Source organism: Salmo salar, chromosome ssa12 (genome assembly GCF_905237065.1).
Source record: "Salmo salar chromosome ssa12, Ssal_v3.1, whole genome shotgun sequence".
Classification (NCBI taxonomy): domain Eukaryota; kingdom Metazoa; phylum Chordata; class Actinopteri; order Salmoniformes; family Salmonidae; genus Salmo; species Salmo salar.
Window position 1 is genome coordinate 60785680 of NC_059453.1, and position 14280 is coordinate 60799959.

At 45.1% G+C, this 14280-nt stretch overlaps 1 protein-coding gene across 5 annotated transcripts in view; it reads left to right on the forward strand.

Annotated features, from left to right (window-relative positions):
• LOC106565428 (natural resistance-associated macrophage protein 2) overlaps positions 1–14280 on the forward strand; it is a 51226-nt gene that overhangs the window by 21901 nt on the left and 15045 nt on the right. For all 5 annotated transcript variants that reach the window (XM_045691598.1, XM_014132551.2, XM_014132552.2 and 2 more), the window contains exons 3-9: positions 4929–5083; positions 5759–5878; positions 6126–6245; positions 6411–6517; positions 10163–10233; positions 10353–10420; positions 10583–10738. In XM_045691598.1, the coding sequence (XP_045547554.1) occupies positions 4929–5083; positions 5759–5878; positions 6126–6245; positions 6411–6517; positions 10163–10233; positions 10353–10420; positions 10583–10738 (797 nt within the window). The remainder of the gene's footprint in view (positions 1–4928; positions 5084–5758; positions 5879–6125; positions 6246–6410; positions 6518–10162; positions 10234–10352; positions 10421–10582; positions 10739–14280) is intronic.

Here is a 14280-nt window from a genome sequence, read left to right on the forward strand (position 1 = left end):
GATACCCCCATCTCAAGTAAAACCCCTTCTTGACCCCACTCCTGGATAAGCTCACTGAGGGGAGTGAGTCTCTAGGTCATACACTATCCCAGGATAAGTGCAACATCAGAGAGGACATACAATGGTTCCATACACTGCCATACACCTCCCCCCAATGCCAAAGGAGGGTGTGACTTGCGCACAGACATTGTGGAGACAAGTAATTGGTTCCCCATTAATCACGCCATCCCTTCACGCGGATTAAGGATAGGTAAAGACAAATTCACATATGAAGACAATGTTCTATCCTGTCCTCTTCTGCATAGCACCAGAGACATGTAAAAGACAAGCCTGACCTCTCCCCTCTCTGGGCCCCAAGTGACTGAGCCCCAGCTGAGGGAAGAAGTGCAACTGCCAACATCAGAGTCCAAAGGGTACATTCTAATAACAAGTATATCACATAAGCATATTATGCAGATAAGACATCTTAATTATCTATGTTACCCAACTAATTCTGATTCATCCGCCACAATACCCTTTCTCCACGCTTGCAGAGCCAATAGGGATGCTTAACACCCTTCGTGCCACTCTTGCCAGACTGGCCAGGGATGCAGAGTTAAAACCAAAAAAATCTCTAAGGTAAGCCTAAAGGCTTTTAGGCATAATAGCAATATCAAAACAGAAAGTTCCTTGAAAGAGGTCATATGTCAGGCCTATTGGGCCAAAATCAATGATGGCGTTTGTGTGTGTGTGTAGTGTGTGTGTGTGTGTGTGTGTGTGAATTGATAATAGAACGAAAATGAACTTAATTTTTAAGAGATCAGATTTTTCATTTATAAATAGTTTGCTACAATGACTCACTTAGCTAGCTACCAACCCCGTTCCTTTCTGTTAGCATGTGCATGTAGTACACTATCAAGCTTTCAGGATACGTGTCTTTTCAGATTCCAAAATGATTCTTTGGTTGTGGACACTACATCACCGCTCTTACTCTCGTTCCTCCTCATATTTGTAAGCACCTTTTGTGTTTAATCAGTTTCTTTATGAAAATATATAGCGAATTCCATGACAGTAGCTAAAGCAATGGGCTTATAGCAGCACCCAAGTAGCCTACAAATGCATGCTGGGCCAGGCGTGCCCTGAACTCGCGAAGTAAGCGGTACTGGAGCAAAATTGTTGCGGGCGAGAAGGCAGATGCTCTAGCCTTTGGGGAAACTCGCTCTGCGCTCCAGTCAAATTAGGCGCTCTCTGCTCCTCCCTCCGCTCATGTTCTCTGTCCTGGCATCACACTGCCAAGTCTTTGACCTCCCTATAGGCTGTCTCAACGTCGTCGGTGATCAGGCCTACCAATAAATTTTTATTCTTATCACGTGTCGTGAACAGTTGTTTGATCAGTCTGTTAATATTTTAACTTTTACGGAAATGCGTGTATAGCATTGAAGTACTATTCTTTGTTTACGGAGCGGTCTTCTGGTCAGGCTCCGTAGACGGGCGCACCGCTCCCGAGCATACTACTCGCCAATGTCCAGTCTCTTGACAACAATGTAGACGAAATCCGAGCAAGGGTTGCCTTCCAGAGAGACATCAGAGACTGTAACGTTCTCTGTTTCACGGAAACATGGCTCACTCGAGACACGCTATCGGAGTCGGTACAGCCACCTAGTTTCTTCACGCATCGCGCCGACAGAAACAAGCATCTCTCTGGTAAGAAGAAGAGTGGGGGTGTATGCCTTATGATTAACGAGGCGTGGTGTGATCATAGCAACATACAGGAACTCAAGTCCTTTTGATCACCTGACTTAGAATTCCTCACAATCAAATGCCGACCGCATTATCTACCAAGAGAATTCTCTTCTATCGTAGGCACAGTCATGTATATTCCCCCCCAAGCAGACACATCGACGGCCCTGAACGAACTTCATTTGACTCTATGTAAACTGGAAACCACATATCCTGAGGCTGCATTTATTGTAGCTGGGGATTTTAACAAGGCTAATCTGAAAACAAGGCTCCCTAAATTTTATCAGCATATCGATTGCGTGGCCCGGGCTGGCAAAACCCTGGATCATTGTTATTCTAACTTCCGCTATGCATATAAGGCCCTTCCCCGCCCTCCTTTCGGAAAAGCTGACCACGACTCCATTTTGTTCCTCCCGGCCTATAGACAGAAACTTAAACAGGAAGCACCCGTGCTCAGGTCTGTTCAACACTGGTCCGACCAATCGGATTCCACGCTTCAAGGTTGCTTCGATCACGTGGACTGGGATATGTTCTGCGTAGCGTTGAACAACGACATTGATGAATACGCTGATTCGGTGAGCGAGTTTATTAGCAAGTGCATCGGTGATGTTGTACCCACAGTGTCTATTAAAACATTCCCCAACCAAAAACCGTGGATTAATGGCAGCATTTGCGCAAAACTGAAAGCACGAACCACTGCTTTTAATCAGGGCAAGGTGACCGGAAACATGACCGAATATAAACAGTGTAGCTATTGCCTCCGCAAGGCAATCAAACAAGCTAATCATCAGTATAGAGACAAAGTAGAGTCGCAATTCAACGGCTTAGACACGAGAGGTATGTGGCAGGGTCTACAGTCAATCACGGACTACAAAAGAAAAACCAGCCCCGTTGCGGACCACAATGTCTTGCTCCCAGACAAACTAAACAACTTCTTTGCTCACTTTGAGGACAATACTGTGCCACTGACACGGCATGCTAACAAAACCTGCGGGCTCTCCTTCACTGCAGCCAACGTGAGTAAAACATTTAAACGTGTTAACCCTCGCAAGGCTGCAGGCCCAGAAGGCATCCCCAGCCATGGCCTCAGAGCATCCGCAGATCAGCTGGCTGGTGTGTTTACGGACATATTCAATCAATCCTAATCCCAGTCTGCTGTTCCCACATGCTTCAAGAGGGCCACCATTGTTCCTGTTCCCAAGAAAGCTAAGGTAACTGAGCTAAATGACTACCGCCCTGTAGCACTCACTTCCGTCATCATGAAGTGCTTTGAGAGACTAGTCAAGGACCATATCACCTCCACCCTACCTGACATCCTAGACCCAGTCCAATTTGCTTACCGCCCCAATAGGTCCACAGACGACGCAATTGCAATCACACTGCCCTAACCCATCTGGACAAGAGGAATACCTATGTAAGAATGCTGTTCATTGACTACAGCTCAGCATTTAACACCATTGTACCCTCCAAACTCGTCATTAAGCTCGAGACCCTGGGTCTCAACCCTGCCCTGTGCAACTGAGTTCTGGACTTTCTGACGTGCCGCCCCCAGGTGGTGAAGGGTAGGTAACATCTCCACCCCGTTGATCCTTAACACTGGGGCCCCACAAGGGTGCGTTCTCAGCCCTCTCCTGTGCTCCCTGTTCACCCATGACTGCGTGGCCATGCACGCCTCCAACTCAATCATAAAGTTTGCAGACGACACTACAGTGGTAGGTTTGATTACCAACAACGACGAGACGGCCTACAGGGAGGAGGTGAGGGCCCTCGGAGTGTGGTGTCACGAAAATAACCTCACACTGAATGTCAACAAAACAAAGGAGATGATCGTGGACTTCAGGAAACAGCAGAGGGAGCAGCCCCCTATCCACATCGACGGGACAGTAGTGGAGAGGGTGGAAAGTTTTAAGTTCCTCGGCGTACACATCACGGACAAACTGAAATGGTCCACCCACACAGACAGCGTGGTGAAGAAGGCGCAGCAGCATAAGGCTCACTACCGTAAGGCTCTCCAGAGGGTGGTGCGGTCTGCACAACGCATCACCGGGGGCAAACTACCTGTCCTCCAGGACACCTACACCACCTGATGTCACAGGAAGGCCAAAAAGATCATCAAGGACAACAACCACCCGAGCCACTGCCTGTTCACCCCGCTATCATCCAGAAGGCGAGGTCAGTACAGGTGCATCAAAGCGGGGACTGAGAGACTGAAAAACAGCTTCTATCTCAAGGCCATCAGACTGTTAAACAACCATCACTAACATTGAGTGGCTGCTGCTAACATACTGACTCAACTCTAGCCACTTTAATAATGGAAAAAGTGATGTAATAAATGTATCACTAGCCACTTTAAACAATGCCACTTTATATAATGTTTACATACCCTACATTACTCATATGTATATACTGTACTCTATACCATCTACTGCATCTTGCTTATGCTGTTCGGCCATCACTCATTGATATATTTTTATGTACATATTCTTATTCATTCCTTTACACTTGTATGTATAAGGTAGTTGTTGTGAAATTGTTAGGTTAGATTACTTGTTGGATATTGCTGCATGGTCGGAGCTAGAAGCACAAGCTTTTCGCTACACTCGCATTAACATCTGCTAACCATGTGTATGTGACAAATACAATTTGATTTGATGTATAATTAGGCCTAGATATAGCCTAAAAATGTCTTAAGAGAAAAAGGTGTCCTCAGTCGCCTTGCATTAACCTATTGTTGACATTATATCTACTTTACTTTTTAACCTGAAATGTTTAAAATTGTGTCAAAACAAGTTTGTGGGCCCTTCCTGAAGACTCAGTTGGTTTCAGAATATTGATTGACACACTTTTTACACATGACTTTGATGTACCGGGCTATATGTGGCACTTTCTTGTTGAAAATGGCAAATGCTGCCTTCTAGGCATTTATGACTTTAATGACAGAAGTGATTGTGGAGAATGAAAGTAGAGCTTTCAATCTGTTGACTGTGGCAAGGTTTCCAGTGAATGTCTGCTTTTATCTGGTGTTGTATAGAACAGATGGCTTGTCATGGGAATAGTGTGGGTAGAATAGAATCTCTCTTCATATTGTTTAGGGTCATATACTCACAATTGTTGTTTTCATGTCAACAGAATGAAGTATAGGCAACATGCTGCTGTTGTGGAAATTGTTGAGGGACATTTTTGTCTTTTCCCCCCTCTCCTTTCTTCAGAGGAGTCTTTACAGGAGAATGGGGTTATCAAGACCACCCAGGACCAGCACAGCTCCATCTCTCCGCCAGCCTCAACAGTGTCTGGGGTCCCGGACGATGAGCCCTTCTCTACATACTTTGAGGAGAAGGTGCCAATTCCAGAGGATGTCACCCAGGTACTGAAGCCATTATATGGCGTATGACCTCACAGGGATTATTAACACAGAGCCTATGACCCCCAGGATCTATGACATCACAAGGAGTACTCTGGTGCTTTCAAGACAACTCAGAACCTCAGAGTTAAATATGTGCATATGTTTTTTTGCGTAGAGCTATCAATTGGTTGATTCTGATACTTTCCAAGTAGGAAACTCAAACATTCGACTTGGAAATATAAAGATGAGCTCTATTTCCAAGTCGAAAGTTTCTGAGTTGTTTTGAACGCGGCATTAACTCAGAGCCCATGGCATCAAAGGGCTTTCATGAGGACTATGACTTCAAAGTTATTGAGTCATAGAGCCTATGGAATCACAAGAGTTATTATAACCTCACCAGGTATAACATCACAATGATTATTGAGTCATAGAGCCTATGACATCACAGGGATTATTGTTATCTCTGTCTGACATCATAGAGATTATTATTACCTCAGTCAGTGACATCACAGGGCCTATGACCTCAGAGCCTATTACATGAAGTTTATGACCTGTATAAAGTTTAATACATGAAGTTGCTTTGTCTATAGAATAGTTTAGGATTTATGAATCATCCTAACATCAATGACAGATAATACTTCATGCTAAGATTTATTTTCAGGCGTTAATTGTGCTATTCGTGATTATCTCGTTCAGATGTTCAGTTTCCGTAAACTCTGGGCCTTTACGGGACCTGGTTTCTTGATGAGCATCGCCTATCTGGACCCAGGGAACATCGAGTCTGATCTACAGTCTGGAGCCAAAGCTGGCTTTAAGGTGAACACAGACACAACATCCGCCATGGGTGACCTTCACTCTCTAGCGGCAGGGGTACTATGCTCAAAAACTATGGCAAAAATGATTTCATCTGCAAAGTTCTATCTCTGTTTGACAGTGAAGTTGTATTTTATTCCATTCAATTCTATAATCAGCATACCTTATTCCCTCTGGTCGTTTTGCTCTTGGTTATTTCTTTCATTGACTCATTTAATCCCATGCTTCATCACCATTCTCCCTCTTTCAGCTCCTGTGGGTATTGTTAGGAGCCACCATCATCGGCCTCCTCTTGCAGAGGTTGGCTGCACGCCTGGGGGTTGTCACAGGGATGCACCTAGCAGAGGTCTGCAACCGCCAGTACCCTACTGTGAGTATCCCTCCCTCGCCTTACACACACACACACTCCAGTTCTTCATACACACTCTGGTATAATACCATATAAAAGGGTTTTGTTTAATGTAATTGAATGTGGTTGATGTGTGTGTTATATTCAGTCTGGTTATTCACACCTCCATCCCCTTTTCACTCCCAGGTTCCTCGTATTATCCTGTGGCTGATGGTGGAGCTGGCCATCATTGGCTCAGACATGCAGGAGGTCATTGGCTGTGCCATTGCCTTCAACCTCCTCTCTGTTGGCAGGTAGCTACAGTACCACCAGCCAGCGCCCAACTAGACTATAGTTTACTACACTAAGAATCAAATCAAATTTTATTTGTCACATGCTTCGTAAATACATGTAGACTAACAGTGAAATGCTTACTTACGGGACCTTCCCAACAATGCAGAGAGACAAACATATATAAATAGTAGAACAAATAGAAAAAAGTGACACAAGGAGTTTGCTATATACACAAGGTACCAGTACTGGATCGATATGCAGGGGTACGAGGTAATTGAGGTAGATATGTATAGGTAGGGATAAAGTGACTAGTCAACGGGATAGATAATAAACAGTAACAGCAGCATATGTGATGAGTCAAAAGAGATTAGTGCAAAAAGGGTCAATGCCGATATTCTGGGTAGCTATTAGTAAACGTTTGAACTATTTAGCAGTCTTTTAGCTTGGGGGTAGAACTTGTTCAGGGTCCTGTTGGTTTCAGACCAGGTGCATCGGTACAACTTGCCATGCAGTAGCAGAGAGAACAGTCTGACTTGGGTGGCAGGAGTATTAGACAATTTTTAGGGCCTTCCTCTGACACCGCTTGGTCTAGAGGTTCTGGATGGCAGGGAGCTCGGCCCAAGTGATATACTGGGCCGTATGCACTACCCTCTGTCGCGTCTTGCGGTCGGATGCCAAACAGTTGACATACCAAGTCGTGATGCAGCCAGTCAAGATACTCTCAATGGTGCAGTTGTCGAACCTTTTGAGGATTTCAGGGCCCATGCCAAATCCTTTCAGCCTCCTGAGGGGGAAGAAGGGTTTTTGTGCCCTCTACACTAGTTGTAAATGAGAACTTGTTCTCAACTAGCCTACCTGGTTAAATAAAGGTGGGGGGAAAAAATATATATATATTGTGTTGATGTTTGTGGCCCATGATAGTTCCTTAGTGATGTGGACACCAAGGAACTTGAAGCTCCCGACCTGTTCCACAACAGCCCAGTGGATGGGGGCGTGCTCGGCCCTCCGTTTCCTGTAGTCCACGATCAGCACCTCTGTCTTGCTGACGTTGAGGGAGACGTTTTTGTCCTGGCACCACACTGCCAGGTTTCTGACCTCCCTGTAGGCTGTCTCATCGTCGTCGGTGATCAGGCCTACCACCGTTGTCATCGGCAAACTTAATGATGGCGTTTCAGTCGTGCGCCATGCAGTCATCGGTGAACAGGGAGTACGAAGGGGACTAAGCACTAACCCCTACGGGGCCCCTGTGTTGAGGGTCAGCGTGGCGGATGTGTTGTTGCCTACCCTCAGTACCTGGGGGCGGCTCATCAAGAAGTCCAGGATCCAGTTGCAGAGGGAGGTGTTTGATCCCAGGGTCCTTAGCTTAGTGATGAGCTTGGAGGGCACAATGGTGTTGAATACTGAGTTGTAGTCAATGAACAGCATTCTCACATAGGTATTCCTTTTATCCAGGTGTGAAAGGGCAGTGTGGAGTGCTATAGAGATTGTGTTATCTGTTGGGGTGGTATGTGAATTGGAGTGGGTCCAGGGTGTCTGGGATGATGATGTTGATGTGAGTCATGATCAGCCTTTCAAAGCATTTCAGAGATGTGAGTGCTACGGGGCAATAGCCATTTAAACAGGTTACCTTGGTGTTCTTGGGCACAGGGACTATGGTGGTCTGCTTGAAACATGTAGGTATTACAGACTGGGTCAGGAAGATGTTGAAAATGTCAGTGAAGACACCAGCTGGTCAGTGCATGCTCTGAGTACTCGTCCTGGTGATGCTTCTGGCCCTGTGGCCTTGTGAATGTTAACCTGTTTAAAGGTCTTACTCAGATCGGCTACGGAGAGCATGATCACACAGTCGTCCGGAACAGATGGTGCTCTCATGCATAGTTGAGTGTTGCTAGCTTCGAAGCGCGCATAGTTAGTATTTAGCTCGTCTGGTAGGCTCGCGTCACTGGACAGCTCGCGGCTGGGTTTCCCTTTGTCAGTGCATTCGGAAAGTATTCAGACCCCTTGACTTTTTCCACAATTTGTTATGTTACAGCCTTATTCTGAAATGGATTAAATAAAATGTCCTCGTCAATCTACACACAATACCCCATAATGACAAAGCCAAAACAGGTTTTTAGATATTTTTGCACATTTATAAAAAACAGAAATACCTTACTTACATAAGCATTCAGACCCTTTGCTATGAGACTCAAAATTGAGCTCGGGTGCATCCTGTTTCCATTGATCATCCTTGAAATGTTTCTACAATTTGATTGGATTCCGCCTGTGGTAAATTCAATTGATTGAACATGATTTGGAAAGGCACACATCTGTCTATATAAGACAGGATTGTGTCGAGGCACAGATCTGGGGAAGGGTACCAAAAAATGTCTGCAGCATTGAAGGTACCCAAGAACTCAGTGGCCTCCATCATTCTTACATGGAAGAGGTTTGGAACCACCAAGACTCTTCCTAGAGCTGGCCAGCCAGCCAAACTGAGCAATCGGAGGAGAAGGGCCTTGGTCAGGGAGGTGACCAAGAACCCGATGGTCACTCTGACAGAGCTCCAGAGTTTCTCTGTGGAGATGGGTGAACCTTCCAGAAGAACAACCATCTCTGTAGCACCACCAATCAGACCTTTATGGTAGAGTGGCCAGACGGAAGCCACTCCTCAGTAAAAGGCACATGACAGCCCGCATGGAGTTTGCCAAAAGGGAGCTAAAGGACTCTCAGACCATGATAAACAAGATTCTCTGTTCTGATGAAACCAAGATTGAACTCTTTGGCCTGAACGCCAAGCATCACGTCTGGAGGAAACCTGGCACCATCCCTACGCTTAAGCGTGGTGGTGGCAGCAGCATCATGGTTTTGGGATGTTTTTCAGCGGCAGGGAGACTAGTCAGGATCGTGGGAAAGATGAACGGAGCAAAGTACACAGAGATCTTTGATGAAAACCTTCTCCAGAGCACTCAGGACCTCGGACTGGGGTGAAGGTTCACCTTCCAACAGGTCAACAACCCTAAGCACACAGCCAGGACAATGCAGGAGTGGCTTCAGAATAAGTCTCTGAATGTCCTTGAGTGGCCCAGCCAGAGCCCGGACTTGAACCTGATCGAACATCTCTGGAGAGACCTGAAAATAGTTGTGCAGCTATGCTCACCATCCAACCTGACAGAGCTTGAGAGGATCTGTAGAGACGAATGGGAGAAACTCCCCAAATACAGGTGTGCCAAGCTTGTAGCATCATACCCAAGAAGACTCGGGGCTGTAATCGCTGCCAAAGGTTCTTCAACAAAGTACTGAGTGAAGGGTCTGAATACTTATGTAAATGTTAGATTTCAGTTTTAGATTTTTAATGCATTTGCAAAAAATTCTAAAAAACAGTTTTTGCTTTGTCATTATGGGGTATTGTGTATAGATTGATGAGGGGGAAAAAATTATTTAATCCATTTTAGAATAAGGCTGAAACGTATTTTTTTGGGGGGTAAAAGTCAAAAGGTCTGAATGCACTGTATAATGACCTTTGTTCAAAAGTAGTGCACAATATAGGGAATAGGGTGCCTCTGATCAAAAGTGGAGATGCAGACATGCAGTAACTTTTGGGATGTAGACATAGGCATAAAACTGCCGCTCTAGAGGTCAATGTATTGGGCTCAAACTAACATTTGTTGTTTGCCATCTACCAGGATTCCACTTTGGGGAGGTGTCCTTATCACAATCATTGACACCTTTGTGTTCCTCTTTCTAGATAAATATGGTGAGTGTTTCTTTGACGCATACCAAGATGTGTATGTGATTTAATGGTCCTTGGGTAGAGGTGTGTATCAATTTCTGTATGGGTGTGTTTCAATGTGATTTTCAACTTTTGTTTTTTAGGCCTGAGAAAACTTGAAGCCTTCTTTGGGTTTCTCATCACAATCATGGCTGTAAGCTTTGGGTATGAGGTAAGAACAAGTTTTTCCCTGTATTGATCATTAACACTTTCCAACTTCTCCCATAGACCTGGCAGCTGGTTTGATAATATATAGCGTAGCTTTGATAGAATTTGTTAGGTTTTTGTTTCTACGTGTGTGTATCTGACTGTCGTTTCTTGTATGTGCCTGTAGTATGTGATGGTGCGTCCGGACCAGGGGGAGCTGCTGAAGGGGATGTTTCTGCCGTACTGTGAGGGCTGTGGTCCTGCCCAGATGGAGCAGGCTGTGGGCATCGTAGGAGCCGTCATCATGCCCCACAACATCTACCTGCACTCAGCTCTCGTCAAGGTAGGTCTCTTGCGTTATGACATGGTACAGGGGAGTCAAAGATCTGCTTTGACATAGTATGGACCCTCAGTTCCTTGAGGAGTTGCACCATTGAGAGCATCTTGACTGGCTGCATCACCGCTTGGTATTGCAACTGTGGCATCCGACCGCAAGGCGCTACAGAGGGTGCATACGGCCCATAGTGTGAGACTTTCACTGACATCGTACAGGGGAGCTAAATGCCTTTACTGTGACAGTACAGTTTAGTCAAATAAGTAATTGGGACATAGTACAAGGAATCAGACCTTCACTATGACTTAAGACCAAACAAGGGCCAACCGAAATTTGACTTCCGCTTTTAACCCAACCCCTCCAAAAGACACACATACATGCATGTCGGCTTACATAAGGGTCTTTCTATGGGGCCAATGTGTGACATTGGCCCCATAGAATCAACATTTGAAATGCTTTGAAACGTAAATAAAAAAGATTTTAATGCAGTTTCACATGTGTACTTAGAGGAATGAATATATGCAAATTGACCCATAACGCCACCTATACAATGACATAGGTCTAGGACTATACATCCTTTAAGCAGGGTTCATACAGACATTGATAGGTCAAATTCAAGGACTTTTTCAAATACTTAATTGTAATTTTCAAGGACATCAATGTTATATAATTGTACATATAGGGCCTAATACAGACCCCCCCCAAAAAAAAGCAAGTAAAAAGTGTCAGGAAAAAGTAGGCCATTATCACTTTAAGAATAATGCATTTTGTAGGCCTTGCCAATGCATTGATATTCAAATTATTATTGCATTCTAAAATATGTGAGAGTAATGTGGACATTGCCTGACGAAATAGATTGGATGCATGCATTTTTTCCCCTGTATACTATAGCAGACGCAGGCACACATAAAAATCCATGAATAGCGGTAGCATTAATCTCACAATCGCTATTTTTATAATGAGAAAGTGACCAAAAACCAGGTTGCTTTTTTTTAATTGAAGGATTTGTATGGAAAGCGAAGTTGAAGCCAACATTAGATGTTGTCGTCCTCATAATAACCACACATGGTTTTACCTCAACAGAGTAGAGTAACACCCTTCAATTGAAGTAGTGGGAAACAAACAAAAGTGGCCACATCTCTCACAAAAACTGATCAAAAATGAAATCACAGATAATTATAAGGGTGTTAATTTTAACTTAGAAATTGGCTACAATAATTACAAGGACTTTTCAAGCACTAAATTGAGGAAATGTCAGATTTTTAAGGTAGGCCTATTCGAGTATTTTTAATTTCTGAGCTCCAAGTTCAAGTCGTCGTCTTCAAGCCCCTTGTATTGTTTAAAATTGCAGGTGTAACATGGGAAACAAAATATACTGCTGAAAAAAATAAAGGGAACACTTAAACAACACAATGTAACTCCAAGTCAATCACATTTCTGTGAAATCAAACTGTCCACTTAGGAAGTGTAACAGTGTAGGTTCCGTCCCTCTCTTCGCCCCAACCCGGGCTCAAACCAGGGACCCTTGCACACATCAACAACTGACACCCACCGAAGCATCGTTACCCATCGCGCCACAAGAGCCACGGCCCTTGCAACGCAAGGGGAAACCCTACTTCAAGTCTCAGAGCGAGTGAGGTCACTGATTGAAAAGCTATTAGCGCGCACCACCGCTAACTAACTAGCCATTTCACATCGGTTACAGAAGCAACACTGATTGACAATAAATTTCACATGCTGTTGTGCAAATGGAATAGACAACAGGTGGAAATTATAGGCAATTAGCAAGACACCCCCAATAAAGGAGTGGTTCTGCAGGTGGTAACCACAGACCACTTCTCAGTTCCTATGCTTCCTGGCTGATGTTTTGGTCACTTTTGAATGCTGGCGGTGCTTTCACTCTAGTGGTAGCATGAGGCGGAGTCTACAACCCACACAAGTGGCTCAGGTAGTGCAGCTCATCCAGGATGGCACATCAATGTGAGCTGTGGCAAGAAGGTTTGCTGTGTCTGTCAGCGTAGTGTCCAGAGCATGGAGGCGCTACCAGGAGACAGGCCAGTACATCAGGAGATGTGGAGGAGGCCGTAGGAGGGCAACAACCCAGCAGCAGGACCGCTACCTTCGCCTTTGTGCAAGGAGGAGCACTGCCAGAGCCCTGCAAAATGACCTCCAGCAGGCCACAAATGTGTCTGCTCAAACAGTCAGAAACAGACTCCATGAGGGTGGTATGAGGGCCCGACGTCCACAGGTGGAGGTTGTGCTTACAGCCCAACACCGTGCAGGACGTTTGGCATTTGCCAGAGAACACCAAGATTGGAAAATTTGCCACTGGCACCCTGTGCTCTTCACAGATGAAAGCAGGTTCACACTGAGCACATGTGACAGACGTGACAGAGTCTGGAGACGCCGTGGAGAACGTTCTGCTGCCTGCAACATCCTCCAGCATGACCGGTTTGGCGGTGGGTCAGTCATGGTGTGGGGTGGCATTTCTTTGGGGGGCCGCACAACCCTCCATGTGCTCGCCAGAGGTAGCCTGACTGCCATTAGGTACCGAGATGAGATCCTCAGACCCCTTGTGAGACCATATGCTGGTGCGGTTGGCCCTGGGTTCCTCCTAATGCAAGACAATGCTAGACCTCATGTGGCTGGAGTGTGTCAGCAGTTCCTGCAAGAGGAAGGCATTGATGCTATGGACTGGCCCGCCCGTTCCCCAGACCTGAATCCAATTGAGCACATCTGGGACATCATGTCTCGCTCCATCCACCAACGCCACGTTGCACCACAGACTGTCCAGGAGTTGGCGGATGCTTTAGTCCAGGTCTGGGAGGAGATCCCTCAGGAGACCATCCGCCACCTCATCAGGAGCATGCCCAGGCATTGTAGGGAGGTCATACAGGCACGTGGAGGCCACACACACTACTGAGCCTCATTTTGACTTGTTTTAAGGACATTACATCAAAGTTGGATTAGCCTGTAGTGTGGTTTTCCACTTTAATTTTGAGTGTGACTCCAAATCCAGACCTCCATGTGTTGATAAATTGGATTTCCATTGATTATTTTTGTGTGATTTTGTTGTCAGCACATTCAACTATGTAAAGATAAGTGTTTAATAAGATTATTTCATTCATTCAGATCTAGGATGTGTTATTTTAGTGTTCCCTTTATTTTTTTGAGCAGTGTATATTTGTCATGTTATTTAATTACCAGAACATATTGTGAATAAGCCCACTGAACAAAAATATAAATGCAACATGTAAACTTTTGGTCCCATGTTTCATGAACTGAAATAAAAGATCCCAGAAATGTTCCATATGCACATCCCTTTTAGTGAGCAGGTGTGACATATCAAGAATCTGATTTAAACAGCATGATCATTGCACATGTGCACCTTGTGCTGCGGGCAATAAAAGGCAACTTTAAAATGTGCAGATGTCTCAGGTTTTGAGGGAACTTGTAATTGGCATGCTGACTGCAGGAATGTCCACCAGAGCTGTTGCCAGATCATTTAATGTTAATTTCTCTACCATAAACCGCCTCCAACGTCATTTTTG